Source organism: Saccopteryx leptura, chromosome 7 (genome assembly GCF_036850995.1).
Source record: "Saccopteryx leptura isolate mSacLep1 chromosome 7, mSacLep1_pri_phased_curated, whole genome shotgun sequence".
NCBI lineage: Eukaryota > Metazoa > Chordata > Mammalia > Chiroptera > Emballonuridae > Saccopteryx > Saccopteryx leptura.
In genome coordinates this window covers 59,095,206-59,119,676 of record NC_089509.1, presented here as the reverse complement: position 1 = coordinate 59,119,676, position 24,471 = coordinate 59,095,206, and the positions used below count along the sequence as shown (strand labels likewise).

The following is a 24,471-nucleotide window of genomic DNA, read 5'->3' as shown; positions in this document are numbered from 1 at the left end:
AGGTATATTCTTCCATCTCATTATATCTTTTTCGATTTCCCTTAACAATGGTTTATAGTTTTCATTATATAAGTCCTTTACATTCTTTGTTATGTTTATTCCTAAGTATTTTATTTTTTTTGTTGCAATCGTGAAGGGGATTATTCTTTTGAGTTCGTTCTCAGTTGTTTCATTGTTGGCATATAGAAAGGCTATTGACTTCTGTATGTTAATTTTGTATCCTGCGACCTTACTGTATTGGCTTATTGTTTCTAGTAGTCTTTTTGTGGATTCTTTGGGGTTTTCGATGTATAGGATCATATCATCTGCAAAAAGTGATACCTTTACTTCTTCTTTTCCGATATGGATGCCTTTTATTTCTTTGTCTTGTCTGATTGCTCTGGCTAGAACCTCTAGTACCACATTAAATAAGAGTGGAGAGAGTGGACAACCCTGTCTTGTTCCTGATTTAAGGGGGAAAGCCTTCAGTTTAGTGCCATTTAATATGATGTTAGCTGATGGTTTATCATATATGGCCTTTATCATGTTGAGATATTTTCCTTCTATACCCATTTTGTTGAGAGTCTTAAACATAAAATTGCGTTGTATTTTATCGAAAGCCTTTTCTGCGTCTATTGATAAGATCATGTGGTTTTTGTTCTTTGTTTTGTTGATATAGTGTATTACATTAACCGTTTTACGTATGTTGAACCATCCTTGAGATTCTGGGATGAATCCCACTTGATCATGATGTATTATTTTTTTAATATGTTGTTGTATTCGATTTGCTAGTATTTTGTTTAGTATTTTAGCATCTGTATTCATTAGAGATATTGGTCTGTAGTTTTCTTTTTTTGTGCCATCCTTGCCTGGTTTTGGTATGAGGGTTATGTTGGCCTCATAAAATGTGTTTGGAAGTATTGCTTCTTCTTCAATTTTTTGGAAGACTTTCAGTAGAATAGGAACCAAGTCTTCTTTGAATGTTTGATAAAATTCGCTGGTATAGCCGTCAGGGCCTGGACTTTTATTTTTGGGGAGGTTTTTAATGGTTTTTTCTATTTCTTCTCTACTGATAGGTCTGTTTAGGCTTTCTGCTTCTTCTTGACTCAGTCTAGGAAGGTTGTATTTTTCTAGGAATTTATCCATTTCTTCTAGGTTGTTGAATTTAGTGGCATAAAGTTTTTCATAGTATTCTACAATAATTCTTTGTATATCTACGGTGTCTGTGGTGATTTCTCCTCTTTCATTTTGGATTTTGTTTATATGAGTTCTTTCTCTTTTTTCCTTGGTAAGTCTTGCCAAGGGTTTGTCAATTTTGTTGATCTTTTCAAAGAACCAGCTCCTTGTTCTATTAATTTTTTCTATAGTTTTTCTGTTCTCTAATTCATTTATTTCTGCTCTGATTTTTATTATCTCCTTTCTTCGGCTGGTTTTGGGTTGTCTTTGTTCTTCTTTTTCTAGTTCCTTAAGGTGGGAAGTTAAGTGGTTCACTTGGGCTCTCTCTTGTTTGTTCATATATGCCTGAAGTGATATGAACTTCCCTCTTATCACTGCTTTTGCTGCATCCCATAGATTCTGATATGTCGTATTGTCATTTTCATTAGTCTGTATATATCTTTTGATCTCTGCACTTATTTCTTCTTTGACCCATTCATTTTTTAAAAGTATGTTGTTTAGTTTCCACATTTTTGTGGGATTTTTTTCCTCTTTTTTGCAGTTGAATTCTAGTTTCAAGGCTTTATGATCAGAAAATATGCTTGGTACAACTTCAATTTTTCTGAATTTGCTGATGTTGTTTTTGTGGCCCAACATATGGTCAATTCTTGAGAATGATCCATGTACACTGGAGAAAAATATATACTCAGTCACTTTGGGATGAAATGTCCTGTAGATGTCTATCATATCCAGGTGCTCTAGTGTTTTGTTTAAGGCCACTATGTCTTTGTTGATTCTCTGTTTGGATGACCGATCTAGAGCCGTCAGCGGTGTATTGAGGTCTCCAAGTATGATTGCATTTTTGTCAGTTTTTGTTTTAAGATCAATAAGTAGCTGTCTTATATATTTTGGTGCTCCTTGGTTTGGTGCATATATATTAAGAATTGTTATGTCTTCTTGATTCAGTGTCCCCTTAGCCATTATGAAATGGCCATTTTTGTCTCTGAGTACTTTTCCTGTCTTGTAGTCAGCATTATCCGATATGAGTATTGCTACACCTGCTTTTTTTTGGATGTTATTTGCTTGGAGTATTGTTTTCCAGCCTTTCACTTTGAATTTGTTTTTATCCTTGTTACTTAGATGAGTTTCCTGTAGGCAGCATACAGTTGGATTTTCTTTTTTAATCCATTCTGCTACTCTGTGCCTTTTTATTGGTGAGTTTAATCCGTTTACATTTAGTGTAATTATTGATACTTGTGAGTTCCCTATTGCCATTTTATATCTTGCTTTCTGTTAGTTTTGTGTCTTGTTTGATCCTTCTCTTTTGTTTTTCTATCTTTTGTTTTTATTTGGTTGTATTCCATACATCTTTCCTCTGTTGGTATCTTTTTTATCTCATGTGCTTCTGTGGTGGTTTTTTCAATGGTGGTTACCTTTGAGTAATGAAAAGGGTCCCTACCCTGTTCATTGTAGCAAACTATTTTGTGAGTACTTTTGCACTCCATCGTCCTTTGCTACTGTTAATCTCCATCTTCTCCCCCTCTTTCTTTTTGTTGTTGTCACAGTTTAAATTTGGTTTTATTGTGTTCTTCTTGGAGCTTTTACTTGTGGCTCTGTTTTTTTTTGTTCTTTGTATCTGATTGGAGAACCCCCTTTAGTAATTCCTGGAGTGGGGGTTTTCTGATGATAAATTCCCTCATCTTTTCTGTATCTGTGAATGTTTTTATTTCTCCTTCATATTTGAAGGATAGCTTTGATGGGTATAGTATTCGTGGCTGAAAGTTCCTCTCTTTCAGGACTTTAAATATTGGGGTCCACTCTCTTCTAGCTTGTAGAGTTTCTGCTGAGAAATCTGATGATAATCTAATGGGCCTTCCTTTATATGTTGTATTCTTCTTTTCCCTGGCTGCCTTGAGAATTTTTTCTTTGCTGTTGGTTTGTGTCAATTTCATTATGATATGCCTTGGAGTAGGTTTGTTGGGGTTAAGAAAACTTGGAGTTCTGTTTGCTTCTTGAACTTGAGGCTTTAGTTCTTTCCACAGGCTTGGGAAGTTCTCATCTATTATTTGTTTGAGTATGTTCTCCATTCCATTTTCTCTCTCTTCTCCCTCTGATATACCTATTATTCTTATGTTATTCTTTTTGATGGAGTCAGATAATTCTTGTAGGGCTATCTCATTTTTTTTAATATTTGAGTCTCTTTCTTCTTCTCTCTGTTGTGCCTCAAGTTGCTTGTCTTCTATTTCACTAATCCTCTCTTCTATCTGACCTGTTCTATTAGCTAAGCTTGTTACTTCGTTTTTCAGCTCGTGAATTGAGTTTTTCATCTCTGTTTGATTTGTTTTTATAGTTTCAATTTCCTTGGACATATATTCTTTGTGTTCATTGAGTTGTTTTCTGAGCTCCCTAAATTGCCTTTCTGTGTTTTCTTGTATATCTCGGAGGATTTTTAGGATTTCTATCTTGAATTCTCTGTCATTTAGCTCCAAGGTTTCCAATATATTAAATTTTTTCTCCATAGATTTTTCCTCATCTAGCTGTGTTACCTCTCTTTCTTTTGTATCCATGATATTCGATTTTCTCTTCCTTAATGGCATCTGAGGGTGGTTTTTTTGATAGTATTAATGAGATTTAATAAAAAATAAAAAGTTTAAAAAAAATAATAAAAAAAATAAAAAATCGAAAAGTTTTTTTTAAAAAAATTAATAATGAAATAAAGAAAAATAAAATAAAATAAAAATTAAAAAAAAAAGGAAATTATTCCCCCTCTCCTTTTTTCCTCTCCTCTCCTCTCCCCTCTTTCTTGAGAAAATCTTGTGGTGGACTGTGAATTATAACAAACAATGCCTGTGATGGAGGGCCTGAATTGGGGAAAAGTAATAAAGGGGCAAAAAAAAAAAAAAAGAAAAAAAAAAAAAAAAAAGAAAAAAAAAAGAGCGTATGGATCCACAAAAAGCAAATAAGGAAAAAATTTGGGTCAAGAATAAAATGATTTGCTTTTAGGTGTTGGTTGTCTAAGAGTTATGATGAGAGGATTAAGAGGAAAACAGAATAATGGGGGGACAAATTAAAAAATTACTATTGTATTTAGTGGAACAAGAACTAGATAATATGGAGAGCCAGGGATGGGAGCACTGCTAGTGAGTTAAAAAGGTGAAGTAAAAACCCCCCAAAATGCCACAAACATAAGTTTGAGTCCCAGATAAGATAATTTGTTTGTTATTGAGGTTTGAATGAGAGGAGATGTAAAGGAGAAAGGAAGAAACTAATATAGAGGGAGAAAAGAAAGAGAGAGAGAGAAAAAAAAGAGGGAACCACTAAAAGAAGAAAAAAGAAAGGAGAGAGAGAGAGAGAGAGAGAGTTAAGGGTTTTGGAGTGCAACCCTCATAGAGAGAAAGGAAGAGAAGAGAAAAGATAATGGGAGATGTAACACTTATGGGTAGTGTAGTTCAAGGAGAGGAGAGAGTAAGACCGGTAGAGAGTTAATCGGCCAAATTGGAGGAGGAAAAAAAAAGTATCAAGAATGAAGATAAGAGAAACAAACGAACAAATATAATAAAATGGGATAGGTTATAAAGTCTGCAGATTATTCTTGATTTTGAGAGGTTATCTTCTTGCTTTTTCTTTTCTCTCCCTCTTCCTGGTCGGTGACTCTGTACCCCGGGTTTTGCCCCTTTGGCACGCTCAGGTGGAGGTTTGCAGTTGATAAGTCTCTATGGCAATGTCATGTATTGTGCTTTAGTCTCGTTGGCAGTCGAAGCTCATTAGCATTTATAGGCTCCGACAGTGAGAGAGTCTGTGTTCCTGGAGTCTTTCTCCTAGTCTTTCCTTCCTCAATTAGTAGCCTGATAATCCAGCTATGGGGTTGCTGCTGCCTCTGCCTGGATAGTAAGAGGCTCAAAGAGCTGGCAACTCCCCACTCTATTTCCACTCAGCACAGGGCTCTGGGTAAGGCTCAGTCAGTCAGAGCTGCTAGCATAATCAGGCGGGCTTTCCGCCCACTCAAAGACCTCTGGCTCTGCCACTCTGTCCGGTAACACAAGCGGGCGCCCACTTCCGGGGCGCTTGGAGGAAACTCTCACTCACTGTCTGCGACCAGGATATCCGGCCAGCAGTCTCACGCTCTGAGTGAAACCCCCAACCGCAGGGAAAAGTTGCAGCGTTGGAATTGAGTCTCGCTCCGTCCCCGTGCGCGGCTTTTGCAAGGCGCTGGGGCGGCCCGAGATTCTGCTTTGGCCCACACAAAGGCCCCTGACTCTGCCCCTCTGTGCGATAACACGGGCGCGCACTGCCGAGGCACTCGGAGGAATCTCTCATTCACTATCTGCGCACGCAAACCAGGATATGAGGCCGGCTGCGTTTCCCTCTGAGTGAAACACCCAGCAGCACGGAAAATCTCCACCGTTGGAATTAGTTCTCACTCCCTCCCGTGCGTGGCTTTCCCAGGGTGCTGGGGCTGCCCAGAGACTCTGCCCTCGGCCCACAGAAAGGCCTCCGACCCTGCCTCTCCGTGGGGCAACACGGGCACCCACTGCCGGGGCTTAGGAAGAAATCTCTCGCCCACTAACTGTGCACCAACCAGGAGACCGGGTAAAATGGCCGCGCCGCTTGTCTTTCTTTGTTTGGGTTTGGCGCAAGTGTTAGCTTGTATTGCCCGGGTTGCCACAGGATCAGATTTTCCTCGGCTTGGATCTCCGTGCCACAGCCTGGTTCGGCCGTTTGTGTCGCGGCCTGGATGTATTCACCCCCTTTGCCCGCCTCAGTTTCTATATTCACAGTTACCAGAGAAAGCCGCCCTGTTTAGGTTAGTGAGGAAGGCGGAGCATTTCTTACTCCCTATTTCCTTCGGGATTTGGTTATATTTTTAGCCAATTTTTCACTCAATCATACCTTTGGGTGTATTGCGAAGCATCTGGAAGCTCCAAGTATAGGTTTTTCTGTTTCTGGTTGAAGATCTTGTTGAGTTTTGGGGGAGATTTATCGGTATCGCTTCCTACCCCGCCATTACTCTGACGTCATCTCCACCATTGTTTGAATCTGTACTTCTTAATCCCTCCACCTTCTCACCCATCTCCCAGGCTCCCCTCCCATCTGGCAAACATCAAAATGTTCTCTGTATCCATAGGTCTGTTTCTCTTTGCTTTGTTCATTTATTTTGGTTTTAGATTAAATTGTTGATAGATAAGTATTTGTTGCCATTTTATTATTCATATTTTTTATTCTTTTTCCTCCTTCCCCCTCCTTCTCCTTCTTCTTCAAGAAGATCCTTTAACATTTCATATGATACTACTGATTTGGTGGTGATAAATTCCTCCAGCTTTTTCTTGTCTGGGAAGTTCTTCGTATGTCCTTCAATTCTAAATAGTAGTTTTACAGGGTATAGTAATTTTGGTTGTAGGTTCTTGCTTTTTATCACTTTGAATATTTCTTGCCAATCCCTTCTGGCCTGTAAAGTTTCTGCTGAGAAGTCAGCTGACAGTCTGACAGGAGCTTTCTTGTGGGTAACAGACTGCTTATCTCTTGCTACTTTTAAGATTCTTTCTTTGCTCTCTCTATGTCTTCAACCTTTTGTATTTTAATTATGATGTGTCTTGGTGTAGGCCTCTTAGGGACTCTCTGTGCTTCCTGGACTTGTATGTCTATTTCCTTCACCAAGTTACAGAATTTTTCTGTCATTATATTTTCAAACAGGTTTTCAATTTCTTGTTCTGTGGCTTCTCCTGCCAGTAACCCCATGATGCAAACAAATGTTGGTATGCCTGAAATGGTCCCAGAGGCTCCTTACACTATCCTCATTTTTTTGGATTTTTCTTTTTGCTGTTTTGATTGGGGGTGTTTTTTGCTTCCTTAAATTCCAACTCACTGATTTGATTCTCTGCTTCATCTACTCTACTATTGATTCCCTGTAAATTACTCTTCATTTTAGTAAGTATATTTTTCATTTCTGACTGAGCTCTTTTTTATAGTTTCCACGTCATTTTTTACACGTTGAAGTTCTCACTAAGTTCACCTACTCTTCCCCTAAGTTCACTGAGCACCCTTATAACAGTGTTTTGAACTCTGCATTTACTAGATTGCTTGTCTCCATTTTGTTTAGATATTTTTCTGGAGTTTTGTTCTGTTTCTTGACCAGGGCAGGATGAAATGTGGTAGCCAGCTTGAGGGAGTCTCAGATATGGCACCTGCCTGCACGCTCTGTGGGGGAAGGACTCATCAAAGGAACAATGGCCTCTGCCAGCCAGCACTTCTATCTGGGAGGAAGCGGTCCCCCTAGCTTTTGCTCTAACGCTGGATAATTCAGTTCCTGCCCCTATGTCTCTGGCGCCTTTCAAGCTGCTGCCCCAGCAGCAGAGTTCAGAGGGAGTGAATCCAGGTAAGTCCTTGCATGGTCCCTTTAAGAGGAATCATCTGGGACTCCTGCAGCCCTCCATTTCCCTCAGCCTCAATCCCCTGCTGGTTTTTACAGCCAGAAGTTACGGGGATTTCTCCTCCTGGCACTAGAATCCTGGGCCTGGTGTGGGGCTGGGACCCCTCACTCCTCAGGGGGGACCTCCATAGCCAAGGTATCCCTCCCAACTTTTATCCATCACACATAAGTGTGGGACCACCCTGTTCCACATCTCTGCCTTACCTACCAGTTTCAGTGTTGGTTTTTCTTTGATTCCCTAGTTGTAGGACTTTAATTCAGCCATATTTCAGGTGGTTCTGAATGATGACTGTTCTGTAGTTTAGTTGTAATTTTGATGTGGCTATGGAAGGAGGTGAGCACTGAGTTTACTTACATGCCATCTTGCCTGAAAGTCTAACTTTAATTCTTTAAACAGCCTCTTTTAGTTCTCTGATGCTTTGGTATTTATGTATGTTCAATCCATTGTGTTCTTTTAAAGAGGCAGGGTAAGTGCTATCGTCTCCACCTCATCTAATTTCCCGAACTTGGCTCAGTTATGTACCATTACCCTTGCACAGAGTATGGCTTGATCCTAATGCTGCAGATGATTGGTTGAAAAGTTCATATATTTCTTTTGTAGATACTTGTAAACAAACAATGAAAACTAGCATCTTCAGGAACAAAGACAATCTTATCAAATTAATACATTTTAAAACATCAAAACTTCGCTAAGTAAGAGGTATCTTTAATAATCAATTTCACAGATCAATAAAAGAGCTATAAATACACAATTTACGTTACCTTACAATTTTGAAACATGTGTTGTTTTAAAGATATGTTTCATGTAAACATTCAATGTTACTTAATGGCCTTACAGAGAAACAGAGATCTAAAAAGAACTAGTCACTGACACCCAAAGATTTTGGGAAGGTACAGTATAAGTATGAGCAGAGAATATTAGAAGGGTGCATGAAATAAATGTGACTAGTTAATCTATATGTATATATATTTTAAAAACAATAAAATCAAACATACTACTTCAACTGCTTGTATTCTTCCTCCCTCTTTTGGATGCGAAGACCCAGTTTGAACATGCTGGTTAAACAGGACTGTGTTTCACATCCTCCTAGGGACTGAGAGGAAACTCTCGGAAAAAGGATTCACACCATGACTCAAGTCTCTTCTACTCTTCATTATCACCTCAAAAGAAACTGTAAACTTCATGAATAGTTCACTTAGTGAGTTAAAGTTCAAATCTTATCCTCAGAAGCATTAAACATAAAGAGTATAAGACAAGAAGCAGAGTTTCTAATCTCTTTGGAGCATCATACTTTCATCTGCGAGATAAGAATAAATTAAGCTACAGATGAGGATCAGAAAACTGCACTCAGATTTATAAGGTGAACACAACCAGTAAAAAGTAAATACAATGAACTAGGAAACAAGGAGCAATATGGGAACTGGGTCAGAGACAGGGTTTAACTTATATCAGAAATCTGACCTAAAAGGGTAAGCATGGCTTAGACCTTAACAATGTAACCTATTCTTAAGTATTCAAGTTAATAGAAAATATATCAGCCCAAGACAAAAACTGCCACATACCTCATTTTAGGCACAGATCTAAAGATAGCTAATTGGGAATAAAATACTCACTGCTTAAGAACTGCTTTTCACTTAAGTGAAAAAACTACTTATCAGAGTAAAAGCATGTTAAAATGTCTGTTACCAGAAGATGGAAATAATAGCAAACATGTCTCTGCGCTTAGGAACCAGTGTAATCACAGCTCGCAGGCAAGAAGAGGCACTTCTGTACAACATCAGAAACATTTTTGCCACTCCGGTTCTCCCACTAGCTGGGTGACCCGGGAAAGTAACTTAGAGTTTTAGGTTCTTATATGTAAAATAGAAATTATGTTACCTATTTTTTGGTAAAATAAATATTGTATTGTAAATATTAGATGAGATCATTTATAAGAAAGGACCTAATCCAATCCTTTTTAAGGGTGTTTAGTTATTATGTTCCATAAAGATAACCCAAATTCTTACATCTACAGTAGAAGAAGATAGGGCTAATTTTTTAAGGTTTTTCTTGTTTGTTTTAATCAAAGAACTGCTACGATAAAGAACCTGATCAAAGTTATCTACTGTAAAACTAAACATTATACTTATTATAGACCTAAAGCTGCTGCTTGGATCGTGCAAATATAAGTGTGAAGTATTAAAATAATACGTCTGTGTTTTTAAATGGCAAAATCTTCTGTGTGCTCCTTTTTGAAAAGGACATTTCCATCAGTTAAAAACTGCTGTTGCAAATTACGTGATAATTTAGATCAAGGTCATTACCAACCCAGATGACCAAACCTAAAAAATACTGTTCTCATGTCAGAGACCTTGAAGAAAGAATGCTCTAATGGGATTAAAACGCTTTGCAAAGAATTACAACATGAATAGCTCAAGAAATCTTAATTTGTAAAAGGTCATGGAGTTACAAAAAACATCGCTCATTTCAACTAATTAAATGAAATTTTAGTTAAACGGTACCTTTAAATATTGGTATTGCAGCTGCAAGTGCATTTAAATAGCATTTACACAGATATAATTAGCACAATTAAACATGGGTAGAAGTGGAAACACCATTCTTAATTATATTGATATAATCAGTTTTATTAACGCTTTACAGCAACAAAAGTGACATCTGACAGTAGCATACAATTCATGACTGAACCTAGTATTAAACATTTTTGCATATTAAGAAATCTAAAGCCTGGTAATTGGGGGGAAAAAAGTCAAATAACGAGTTCCTACCTGTAACGATACCATAGTTGGGAGGTTCAAGAATTACTCCATAAAACTGGATGATGTTTCTGTGACTGAGGACACTGAGGATTTCTGCCTGTATAAAAATAAAAGATTACTAAAATTTCACATTGATAAAAGTCTAATAAAATAGGTTTCCTATTTGGTTTTCTTTTATATACATTTATAAACATGTATGTGCTCAACAAGTATGCGATGCTAATATACTCTGATTTTAGCAGCACTATTGAGAGTTTAAGAATTTCTACTGAAGCTTTCTGAAAACTTAAACCTGAAATGGAGTTGAAGTGGCAGCAAAAGCAGCACCTTCTAACAAGCCAGCTTAACTGCTAGCGGAGGAGGATGACTAAAGGGGGAGATACTATATTTATTTACAGTAAAAGTACTCTTCCTAATAGTCAAATTCTGCATAATAGTCATTTCTGCATAATGTCTCTTCCGGGAGGCTGCAACAAACTGAACTTCTATCAGTTGGCTAAATAGTCGTGAAAATTAAGTTGGCTAAAATTAAGGGCAAGGTTTTTAACTATTAATGGAATAGATTCAGATAATATCCATTTATATTATTTGTCTAAGCATTCATTAAAAATGTTATTTCTCTCCTACTATATGCAAAAGATCCTGTTAAGGATATAAAGGTGGATTATGACTTAAAGTAGTGACTTGATAGGGAACCCTCACTTTACACTTTGAAATGTATTAAATACTAGAACACTGTACTGCAAAGTGACATGGCAAAAAAAAAAATCATATTTAGTAAACTTAATTTTTGAAGTGAAAAACAGACTAATGACTATAGAGGGTCATTCTTTAGATTAACTAAGTCACATTTAGTAATTAACATTTTATTTCTTTTTGGAGATAAAATATGCCAAACAAGAACAATAAGCAATTAGGAACAAAGTCATGTAAGTTAAAGACAGTAAAATGTCTAATATATTTAAAATTAAAGGAATGATATTGGCAGTAAGTAAATAGAGATTTATATATACAACCCCACCCCAGAAATGGGATTGTGAAGAATGTCAGCAATTAACGAAAACAGAAAAGACTTGATCAGAAATCTGTACATTGAACTAGTGTTATTTGTTATACTTTTCTTAATAGGTTAAGAGTTGAGATTTCACTAAAAAACACTGGAGACTTGTTTTGAAGGTGGTATAACTAGGTACAAAACAGAAGTATAAGGGTTGACGTAGGTTCAATTGAAACTGAGAGAAAGGAAAATTATCATCGATTGGATGAAACATTTATCAAGGCTGATTTGACAATGTTTTTCTTTTAGTAATATAGATGTTGAAGGGGGCTATCAAAATGATCCCTTAACACTTACTGAGTGCCTACTGTGTGTAGAAGTTCTGAGTTCATTAAGCAACTATCTTCTCATAGTCTAGTTTTCGAAGTAGGAAGAAAATGCATTAATTGGACAATATAATTATACATCCTTGTGGCAATTATATTTCTCATTAAGAAATAGTAAATGAAGTTTATTGTAAAACACAGAGTTCATGTAAAGTCTGGAAATCATAATCTGCCCTGCCTCCATTTTTAAGTGGCGGATCAACTCTTTGTGAGTAAAGCATTAGAATTTTGAACCTGTATTTGTCAAAATAGGGGAATGTTTATCCTTTGGTATGTTTTGGTATATTCTTTGGGGTATCTAAAGTCTGGAACTATTAAAAATATTTTTATCAATAAAGAGTAAATAAAAAAATATTCTGAATCCTGGATGATGATTTTTTTAAAGTGAGAGAGAGACAGACAGGAAGGAAGAAAAATAACAAGCATCAACTCATAGTTGGGGCACCTTAGTTGTTCATTGATTGCCTTATTATACGTGCCTTGACTGGTGGGCCCCAGCATAGTTAGTGATCCCTTCCTTAAGCCAACGACTTTGGGTTCAAGCCAACAATCTTGGGCTTCAAGACAGCAACCTTTGGGCTCAAGCCAGCAACCATGGAGCTGTGATGCCACGCTCAGCTAGCAATCCCATGCTCAAGCCGACAACCCCGCACTCAAGCTAGTGAGTCTGTGCTCAAGCCGGTGACCTCAGGGTTTTGAACCTGGGTCCTCAGTTTCCCAGGCCAACGCATCCATCATCCACCATGCCACTGCCTGGTCAGCCTGGATGACAATCTGAAAAGTCACCATGACACAGGATTTCAGTGTTCCAGCTAGTTTTTTATGTATATAGTTAAGATTACCAAGTGATACCTTGGAGACACAGAATTTATCTTTTCAAATATTGGTAAGCAAGTCTAACAGCTCTTGAGTGGGAATACGCATTTATCAAAATAATGACCATTATCATGTATCCACATTTTAATTTTTTACAGTTATGAAAAACTATCCTCTTGCAGTATAATTTGCAAAGAAAAAGACATTTTTACAAAATAAGACTTAAGGTTCTAGTTGAATAAACTAGGAGTTTGATTTAATATAATAAAAACAACATACTATTTTAGAGTACTCTTGTATAGTTTTATGTGGGCTAATAAGAAACAGAGACAGACTAAATAAATGATATTTGCAACTAAATTTAAGTTTAAGGGAAATAAAGTTTTAATTCCCTTTCTTTAAAGTACTTTTGAGGAGCCACTGAGCCATTTCACCCGCAGGTGTTATAAAGTACCAAAGGCTACAGAATTAATATTAATATTTTAGGAGGCTCAGAGAACATTTTATTAATTTGGGTTAAGGTGTGCAGAGAAATTGTGAGAATAGTCTCTGTACTGTGTGATTGGCATAACCAGGATGGCCCTTGGCATTGTATTGTAAATGCAAGGGGGAGAAAACATAGATTCCCAGACATTCCACCACATCTGTGAGGAAAGGGGTGAATGGCTAGCCAGGTGCAGGAAGAGAAAAGCCAAAATAAACCTTTTCTCATAGCAATGAGCCATTTGCGGGTATTTGTCCCCACAGAAACTACCTCTCCTATGTAAATGCGTGTGGTTAACACGTGTGACTCTGGACAGAGAGATAGCAGATAAACACTAGATAATATAGGAAAGCCTTTAATATGTAAAGAGACATCTTTCTACCATTGTGTTGACTTGTAAATTTTGTTTTCTCCAAAATAATGTATGGTTTGCAAATTGACCGTGGTCCTATCATGTTAAAGGACATATGACTATAACCAATAGCGGTAAGGGGCTCCTAACTGCAATTTTTGCTTCTGTACTTCCCACTTACAAAACTATAAAAACTAAGTAGAACAAAGGGCCGGTGCACTCTCCGTCAGATTTCTGTCAGAGTTCCCGCCACTTGGCCAAGCTAGACAATAAAGCTTTGATGTGTAAACAATGGACCTTGTTCCTGTCTTCCATGTTTCGGGTCCCTCCAAATTTGGATTAACACTTTCACCAGTTTTATAATAAAATTTTAATTTAATTGGCATTTTCATCCTCAGACCAACCCCTTTCCCTCAATTCAAAATGCTTTTCAACCTAATCCCATTTAAATCTGTCTCTTTAATTTTGAAGAGCTGCTCTAGAATCTTTAAAGATTCTGTGTTTCTAAAACTTTTTTTACAATTTTAAAAATGTTCCATTGAAAGAGTCTGCATTATTTCTGTGATAAATATATTAAAAATGAAATTGAGTTCACTTCCTTTTGTGAAAGATAACAAGAGCACTCTACTGATCACTACAGAGTGAAAGCGATAGCTTATGAGGAGCCATATCACTAGGCTGGCAGGCTCCATTTATCTGTATTAGGAGCATGTTTTTCTCACTGGTCGCCAACAGCCATCAGCCTCCACACAGCAGCAGGACTGTGTCTCACAGGGTCCGTCCTTCTGCCTGTGATATGGTACTGACAACCAAGACAGTAGGTATAAAAACCCATGGTATGCTTGTACTGTCCACAAGTATCAAATGTTCCTCCTCCCCGTGCTGTGTGCGGTAATTAAAACACTGCTCCGTGGACCCTGATCTCTGAGGTCCTCATCAATTCCAAGATTCTATGATTCCATGAGAATATGATAGCAAAAGAAAGCAAAGTAGTTCATCCCATCATTAGAGGAAGTGGCCTGCTCACTACACTGTGCATTCAAGTTAAGGCTCTCTACAAAGACAGTTCTGGCCCTGGCCGGTTGGCTCAGCGGTAGAGCGTCGGCCTAGCGTGCGGAGGACCCGGGTTCGATTCCCGGCCAGGGCACACAGGAGAAGCGCCCATTTGCTTCTCCACCCCTCCCCCGCGCTTTCCTCTCTGTCTCTCTCTTCCCCTCCCGCAGCCAAGGCTCCATTGGAGCAAAGATGGCCCGGGCGCTGGGGATGGCTCTGTGGCCTCTGCCTCAGGTGCTAGAGTGGCTCTGGTCGCAACATGGCGACGCCCAGGATGGGCAGAGCATCGCCCCCTGGTGGGCAGAGCGTCGCCCCTGGTGGGCGTGCCGGGTGGATCCCGGTTGGGCGCATGCGGGAGTCTGTCTAACTGTCTCTCCCTGTTTCCAACATCAGAAAAATGAAAAAGAAAAAAAAAAAAAAAAAGACAGTTCTGTCTCTAGAATATCAATATGATCCAAGGTCAGTCTATTCTCCATCCAAAAGTTCTAGAAGAATGAGATAATCCCACATTTGTTAAAAATAAAAATTATATATATAGAAGAGAGACTGGGAAGAAATAAACAGAATATTAATTGTGATTATCTCTAGGTAGCATAAGGAACATAAGTGAATTTAAATGCTTATATATTCCCAAATTCTTTATAATAAGACAATGTAATTTTTAAAAAATTAAATTTAATGCAGTGACATTGATAAATCAGGGTACATATGTTGAGAGAAAACATCTCCAGATTATTTTGACATTCGATTATGCTGTATACCCCTCACCCAAAGTCAAATTGTCTTCAGTCACCTTCTATCTGGTTTTCTTTGTGCCCCTCCCCTCCCCCACCCCCTCTCTCCTTCCTCGCCCCCTCCCCCCTCCCCCCCACCCCCACACCCCCGTTACCATCACATTCTTGTTCATGTCTCTGAGTCTCATTTTTATGTCCCATCTATGTATGGATTCATATAGTTCTTAGTTTTTTCTGATTTACTTATTTCACTCCATATAATGTTATCAAGGTCCATCCATGTTATTGTAAATGATCCGATATCATCATTTCCTGAGTAGTATTCCATAGTATATATGTACCAAAGCTTTTTAATCCACTCATCCTCTGACGGACACTTGGGCTGTTTCCAGATCTTTGCTATTGTGAACAATGCTGCCACAAACATGGGGGTGCATTTCTCCTTTTGGAGCAGTTCTATGGTGTCCTTGGGGTATATTCCTAAAAGTGGGATAGCTGGGTCAAAAGGCAGTTCGATTTTCAGTTTTTTGAGGAATCTCCATACTGTTTTCCACAGTGGCTGCACCAGTCTGCATTCCCACCAGCAGTGCAGGAGGGTTCCCTTTTCTCCACATCCTCGCCAGCACTTATTCTGTGTTGTTTTGTTGATGAGCGCCATTCTGACTGGTGTGAGGTGATATCTCACTGTGGTTTTAATTTGCATTTCTCTAATGATTAGTGATGTTGAGCATATTTTCATATGCCTATTGGTCATCTGTATGTCCTCTTTGGAGAAGTAAGACAATGTAATTTTAATATCAGAAGAAGTAACACATGATAGTTATATGTAATATATATGACTAGGGCATATAAACATAAAATTAAAAATATTTGCACAGAAATCCTGACTTTTCCTAGGACTAAACCAGGAAGAAGTAAAACTCTTTCTGTACCTTCCCAGGACTACCCTAGGCATAGGAAACCGAGTTTAGTTCATCTCTGAGCTATGAGTTTCTCCCGACATGGCTCCGGAACAAACCAGTGCTCACGTGGGTTATTCTCAGGGAGGCCACAGGTTCCCAGGGGCCATGAGACTCAAGCTGTGGGTGCTATAAACTGAGTGCACTCTGGGTTGATTTCAGCCTACTCAGCGTCTGGACCAGTGTTTTATTAAACGATATCCACTTCCCTTCTTACATCTGCTGCTGTGGCCAGCTGTCCTTTAAGGAAGCCTTTCCCACTTTGCTCATCTTGCAGAATGTCTAGTATAACACCACATGAGGGAGCGAAGTCTAAAGCTTTATACACAGGAAGCACTCCATACTATTTGAAGGATGAATGAACAAGTAGTATGTGATGATAATGATACTTAGTGTGTTTAGATAATTGCTTGAGTGTCCATGTTAGCAAGTGCTTACGTACAGCGAGAACAGTAAGACGCTGCTGGTGGGGACCTGCGTCAGCACAGCTCTTTGCCACCACAGAGCCCAGAACCACTGTACTTAGCAGTGGGATGTAAGGGACAGGGGAAAATTCTGGATTTAAGAACTCCCTAAAACAGTGCTCACAAGTCTATAAGGTCAAAACACCCAGCTCTTTCAGGCAGGATGTCAGTAAAACTTGCTTTCTGTTTCACACTCTGAGTATAAAGGTAACTGAGGTAGAATCAATCTCAGTAATCAAAAGATTTATATACATCAGATCACAAAAACCAGAATCAAAAGCAAGAAAAAGCTATTTCATTCACTGCATTTTTATCCCAAAAGTATCACGATAGGGGCATTTTCCTAAAATCCCACATGGCTCCTGTTCACTCCTGATGAACAATGAGATGGAGCCATGTGGGATTTATTGCAAACACCCCACTGCTGGGAAGTCTCTATTGCTCCGTGGTTTTCCTGGCGGGCTGCCGCAGACATACCACATGTGGCCGCTCAGCACGCAGCCTGCGTTCCCCTCCAGGAGTCGGGCTGCTCTACAGTTAAGTAAAACCCAACCAAGGCAGCTGAACCTGGTAGGTGGGAAGGGTGGCTAGAACGGAATGAAACAAATAGCAAGGCTTTATGAACAGGGGGTTGAGAGATAGCCCCAAATCATAAAAAAGACTGAGGGATTTTACATTCTCCGTTGCTCACAACAGAATGTCACTATGATGACATGAAACAGTCAGATACACATTGTAGACAAGCTGTATTCAGTTTGGGTGGCAAAAGCATAAACAAAAACCCAGCTTTCCACTAAACAACTTAGGTGATTTGGGCAAAGAGATTAATTTGGTGCTAAAATTACATGGAAAACATCTCCAAAGAGAGCTTGTAAGTTTCATAATTAGTCCTAAAGTATGAGCTAATGAAGCATCAAGCTTTTAAAAACCCGAATAGCAATATATGTAACTTAATCAAATACTGAACCAAAAATTCTAGTTCCAAAATGGATGGCCCTAAAGCTATCTGGTCACCCTGGACCTTATTTTCCTATAAAATGACTTGGTTGGACAAAATTATCTCCTAGATTCCTTCATGCTTTACATTTCTATTCATCTCTGTAAAAAAATTAAATAAATTAATGTATTAGTAACAGACCTTTGCACAGAGTGGATACTCAATAAATATTTGCTTAACTGTACTGAGGTAATTGGCCATGGCGTATTAGGATATTCTCTGGAGTCAAACAGGCTTGAGCATGAGTCTTAGCTCTGCCATTTATATAAGCTCAGTCACTTTGAAGAAGTTATTTAACCTCCCTGGGCCTCAGTCTCCTCATTTGTAAAATGAGGACAGTAATCCTACCCTAGTGTCCAGCAAATGCCAGGTGCTCAACCAATGCTCACTCCTTTCTCTTACAGCTTACCCCTTCCTTCAAAATCAATTTATCATTCAGAGTCAAGTCAAGCTGATTGGGCAAATTCAGATCTCTCTAGCAGTGGATTCCAACTTCCTATGACGCTTGTTTATTCATTTTTTTTTTCATTGATTTGAGAGAGAGAGAGACAGAGGAAGGGAGGGGGAGAGAGAGGGAGAGGGAGAGGGAAAGAAGGGAAGGGAGAGAAACATCAACTTGCCATTCTACTTAGTTGTTCCATTTATTATAGTTGTGTAATATTATGCTTCTTTTAATTAACTTCATATGTTTATTACATTCAACCTTCCTTCCACATTCATCTATGTTTTTACCTAAATATAGCACTTCAATATTCTAAAGCACTTATCTTAGTTGACTCTCACAAATAAGTTAGATTTTTTAATTATATTTAAGATTTTTTAAAACTAGGTCTTTGAGTCAATAGCCTTTCTATATGCCAACAATGAAACATTTGAGAATGAACTCAAAAGAATAATCCCCTTCACGATTGCAACAAAAAAAAATAAAATACCTAGGAATAAACATAACAAAGAATGTAAAGGACTTATACAATGAAAACTATAAACCATTGTTAAGGGAAATCGAAAAAGACATTATGAGATGGAAGAATATTCCTTGTTCTTGGTTAGGTAGAATAAATATAATCAAGATGGCCATATTACCCAAAGCAATATACAAATTTAATGCAATTCCCATCAAAATTCCAATGACATTTTTTAAAGAAATGGAGCAAAAAATCATCAGATTTATATGGAACTATAAAAAGCCCCGAATAGCCAAAGCAATCCTAAAGAAAAGGAATGAAGCTGGGGGCATTACAATACCTGACTTCAAACTCTATTATAGGGCCACGACAATCAAAACAACATGGTATTGGCAGAAAAATAGACACTCAGACCAATGGAACAGAATAGAAAACCCAGAAATAAAATCACATATATATAGTCAAATAATTTTTGATAAAGGGGCCAACAACACACAATGGAGAAAAGAAAGCCTCTTCAACAAATGGTGCTGGGAAAACTGGAAAGCCACATGCAAAAGAATGAAGCTGGACTACAGTTTGTCCCCCTTGTACTAAAATTAACTCAAAATGGATCAAAGATCTAAACATAAGACCTGAAACAATAAAGTACATAGAAGAAGACATAGGTACCAAACTCATGGACCTGGGCTTTAAAGAGCATTTTATGAATTTGACTCCACAGGCAAGAGAAGTGAAAGCAAAAATTAATGAATGGGACTACATCAGACTAAGAAGTTTTTGTTCAGCAAGAGAAATTGATAACAAGATAAACAGACAGCCAACTAATTGGGAAATGATATTTTTAAGCACCTGCTCAGATAAGGGCCTAATATCCAAAATATACAAAGAACTCATAAAACTCAACGACAAACAAACAAACAATCCAATAAAAAAATGGGAAGAGGATATGAACAGACACTTCTCCCAGGAAGAAATACAGATGGCCAACAGATATATGAAAAGATGCTCATCTTCTTTAGTTATTAGAGAAATGCAAATCAAAACTGCAATGAGATACCACCTCACACCTGTTCGATTAGCTGTTATTAGCAAGTCAGGTAATAGCAAATGTTGGAGAGGTTGTGGAGAAAAAGGAACCCCCATCCACTGTTGGTGGGAATGTAAAGTAGTACAACCATTATGGAAGAAAGTATGGTGGTTCCTCAAAAAACTGAAAATAGAACTACCTTATGACCCAGCAATCCCTCTACTGGGTATATACCCAAAAAACTCAGAAACATTGATATGTAAAGACACATGCAGCCCCATGTTCATTGCAGCATTGTTCACAGTGGCCAGGACATGGAAACAACCAAAAAGCCCATCAATAGATGACTGGATAAAGAAGATGTGGCACATATACACCATGGAATACTACTCAGCCATAAGAAATGATGACATCGGATCATTTATAGCAAAATGGTGGGACCTTGACAACATTATACGGAGTGAAATAAGTAAATCAGAAAAAACCAGGAACTGCATTTTTCCATACATAGATGGGACATAAAAGTGAGACCAAGAGACATTGATAAGAGTGTGGTGGTTACGGGGGGAGGGAGGAGAGGGAGAGGGAAGGGAGAGGGGGAGGGGGAGGGGCACAAAGAGAACTAGATAGAGGGTAACAGGACAATCTGACTTTGGGTGATGGGTATGCAACATAATTGAACTTTAAGATAACCTGGACATGTTATCTTTGAATATATGTATCTTGATTTACTGATGTCACCCCATTAAAAATAAATACAATAAAAACAAAAAACAAACAAACAAAAAAACTAGGTCTTTGATTTGATTTGTTCAGGCTCACTTTCTAGGAGCTTAGTAAACGTCAGCAATAAAATTTGAATCTAGGTCTCCTACCTCTGCCTCTTTTTATATATTTCCCCTTCTCTTTAAAAGAAGTCCAATAAAAATATGAGTCCTTTCATCCATACCTTTTTTTATTAAAAGCTGCCCTTGCTCAAAGAGATTCCAATTTACAGACTCCTCTATGATAACAAGCTAATATTTATTGAGTACCTACTCTGGGGTAGGCTAAGAACTTCATGGATATTAAACCTTTAAATCCCCACTGCAAAGCATGAGCTTGAGCCTACTATTATCTCCCTTTCACAGAGGAAAAACACCTATGCATACAGAAATTTAAAAACTTGCCCAAGAGCAAAGAGCAAAGAGCCAAGTCAGGTTTTTTAACACAGGTAGGTGATATCTAAAAACCCCTAATCACTAAATTATCCCACTTTCCTAAACTATCCCACTTTCCTTTATAAACCTAATTTGAATACAGAATGAAATGTTAGTTTATAGAACATCCCCAAATCTCCACATATCCAGAAAATTCCAAAGCCCTCTTTAGTTATAGAAGCATCAGAAACAATCCTCCTAGGGCCTCAGTGCTGCTCACTATAAGATGACCATGCCTTCCTCTCACTCAACTGCACAGGATCAAGTCAAGAACCAAGATCTAATTCCCTATAGGCACTAGGCCATCAGGCCAACTAGCAACAACCAAATTTATAGCTAATAAAACCAGGTAATTGCACAGCATGAGGCACCTTCTCTCTTATGCAAAATTACATGGTTAATAATTTTGAGCGACTCTCACAATCTGATTAGCTAAGTGCTTTATAATACTACTCTACAGTGATACAGAGTTTAATTATTTACATCCCACAAGAGAAATGTTTGCCACATTTATTATGGAAATCTGCAAAATCATTTAGAAGAATTCAGGCAAATTTAATTTTAAAATAAGTCTGAAAAGTCCTTTAGTATCTTGTAGACTACAATTAAACAGTTACTGGATTCTTTAGCTAAATGAATGATTTTACTATTTCTGGGTTCAGTCAGCATACTCGAACAATAACTAAATGGCAAAGGCATGTATGTGTGTGTAACATCTGCCAGATTATCAATTAAAAAAAAAAAAGTAGCCAACCCTAACAAATATATAGTAAAAGTAATCTGGAGGATGGGAGATAACTTGATCAAAAGCATTACCATATTTATAAAGTCTGTGTGGGAGTGTGCACACACACTTACATGTTTAGTGGTGGTTTAGTGGTGGTTAGGGGTGGTCAGCCAAATGGCTTACAGTAAAAGTTGAAGACAGACATAATGAGGACGGCCGGGTGGGAGGGAGAAGAGGTGGGATGGGGTGTTGTAAGGCATAATAACCTCCCAGCGAGGTCCCCCTGGGGAAGGGTAAGTGAATTGGATTATTAGCAGAATGTATTATCAGAATATATTCAAATCTCATCACTAACTCCCTTTGTTCTGAATTCACACTCATGAAGCAATTTCTTTATGTTTGTTTTCCATGTAACTCTCTTACAAATGGAAAATTTAAAAATTAGCAAGTCAAATGTATTCTTCAGCCTTAAGTCAAATATGTTAGTATGACTTAGCATCCTGGGTTCACTCAACTCTGAACTCCATAGATAAAATTTCTGAACACAGAAAGCAGAACCTACCATACTAGGGACCTATTTGGGCAGCTAGCAGCTTTCTCTAGGAGGTGCTTGGGAGCCATAGATCTCCAATAGTAAGAAACAGCTTTTCAAGACAGCCTCTTCAATTGTCTCAAATTACTAGAGTTGACCTATGTAACTTCCTGTATTCCTGACTCGATCTTGCTTACTAGATCCATTTGACCTCAAAGTTTTATCTCACTTCCAAATACTGCCTCACACCAATTCTGATTTTTCTCTTTGCTTAAAGAGTCAGTGGGTGTCCTCAATCTGACTGTGACTTTACTTAATACCTTAATGCTTGTAAGCAGAAAGAAAAAAAGTCCCTATAAAGGCATTTGATAGATGGTACTTAAATGAGACTGTAACTGGATCCATCCGTCCATGCCTGTTAACTAGATCAGTGTTTGTGTAACAGATTCCTTTTACTTCACGGGGCAGCGCTTATAACCCTGGAGAGATCAGAAACAGGCTCAGCTGATTTTAGGTTCTCTAGATGAAACTCCTCTCACACAACAGACTGCCATGATTACTAAAATTCCCAGAGGAAATAATTCAAGATTTTGCCTATAATACAGTTTAACAACCGACTATGACCCTGAGAAGACAAGAATCATTTTGCATGTAAAAAAATATAAACCTGGAAATGTGCCATATAGCAACTGCATCACAGCAACAGTTCTAGCAGCAGCCCACAAACTTATTAACAAAACACACAGAAAGTCATTGCTGAACATAGCTGAAAGGTAACAGTGAGTCCAGAGATAAAGGGTCCCACTAAATAATGAGGTCCAGTAGTGAGCTCAGAGATTAAGAAGAAAATACATTAGAACATCAGCATGTTCTCTAGGAGACAAATTATGGGCTATGAAGCACGAGCCTACAGACCCTGTTAAGGGCCTCCAGAAAGGCATACAAATTTCTTTAAGGCTGGGAGAAAGAGATTTGAGAAAGATGAACCAGATCACATAAATATTATCATTATTATCACTTTTGCAGTCAATGAATGTAATAACTATTGAGTTTCATGAGTTGTAAGCTGAGTATACCCTCACTCATACATTACCTAATACTTAATGAGAGCTTCCTGTGTATCAACACTGTCTCATCACTTTACACATACTAACTCATTCAATCTATGAGGTACTATTATTCGCATTCCCAGTTTATCTCTAAGAAACTAAAGAACAGAAAGGTGAGGTAATTTGCCCACAATCAGATAGCTAAGAAGCAGGGAAGCCAAGATTCAAATCCTGCACTCTGGGTAAAAAGCCTGATTTCAACCATGACACAATATTGCCTCTCTCACAAATGAGTATCGGTCTTAAAAATCACAGGCATACGTGTCTATACATGTACACAGATGTACACGCACACATATTTCTATATATCGCATACAAGATAAACTCACCTGTGACTATCCTTTTGCCTAGGGCTTTGCACACTGTAAATAGTCTAATATGATCTCAGCATGGAAATAACTCTAATAACCAAGAAACTTACAGTCTAGTCTTGGTTCTGACACTTACAGTCTAGTCTTGGTTCTGGCTATGTGATTTGGGGGCCTCAGCTCACCTGATAAAATGTCAGATGTGGAGGTAAAAAGGAAAGAATGATCTAAAACTGTCTCTTCAACTCTAACATTCTGACTTAAATCTGATTTAATTGGTCTGGGGTGGGGCCCAGCCATGGGTGTTTCTTAGAAGCTTCCCAGGTGAACAAAATGTGCAACTGGGACTCAGACCTGCGGCCCCGGAGTGGTTCTGTGGCAAGCTAACCTGCAGCCTCGTGTCTCTGGAAGCAGAATACCCTGGGGCTCATGACGCATGAACTGTGTGGTCCTTGCAAGTCTCAGCATCACTGAGCTCACTCACTCTTCATCTATAATAAATAAGAGAACCAGTATCTACCTAAAACAGCTGTAAGGACTACATTTACATGGAAAGTACATGCTAGAAACATGGCTTTCCTCAGTAAAGGTTGGCTGCTGGCAGTCATACCTACAGTGAGCAATGAAAACATTTCTAAAAAGATGCATAGAACTGAACTCAGATATAAAGAACATTGGCTAGAACTATGAATTGCTGGACACCACATCCAGAGTCTGACAGTGAAGCTCATCAAGATGAGAGAGGCCAGAAACCCAGGTCTGGACAGGACACTGAGCACAGAGCAGAGAGAGGCTGGGGATGCAGCCCTGCAGAAGAGCTGAGGCGCATGTCACCGTGCACACTCGGGGCACCGCTGCTCAGAGAAACCTCTAAATTCAAAGACCAAAATATACCAAGATGACCACAAGTTGTTAAGCCTGGTTCTTCAAACTTCTAAACAAATCTTTTCAAGTGCCCTACTATTCGTATTTTTAAAATCAAGTGACAAGCTGCAAGAAAGTGAATCTTCTCCTTCCCGCTTACAGGGCAACGAATCGGCTGACCGTCATCAGCCTCACAGGGCAACGAATCGGCTGACCGTCATCGGCCTCACAGGGCAA

At 38.5% G+C, this 24,471-nt stretch overlaps 1 protein-coding gene across 3 annotated transcripts in view; it reads right to left on the bottom strand.

Moving 5' to 3' along the window:
- The window catches only part of MAP3K20 (mitogen-activated protein kinase kinase kinase 20), a 188,437-nt gene that overhangs the window by 94,389 nt on the left and 69,577 nt on the right, over positions 1-24,471 (bottom strand). For all 3 annotated transcript variants that reach the window (XM_066345735.1, XM_066345737.1, XM_066345736.1), the window contains exon 3: positions 10,328-10,415. In XM_066345735.1, coding sequence (XP_066201832.1) covers positions 10,328-10,415 — 88 coding nt within the window. The remainder of the gene's footprint in view (positions 1-10,327; positions 10,416-24,471) is intronic.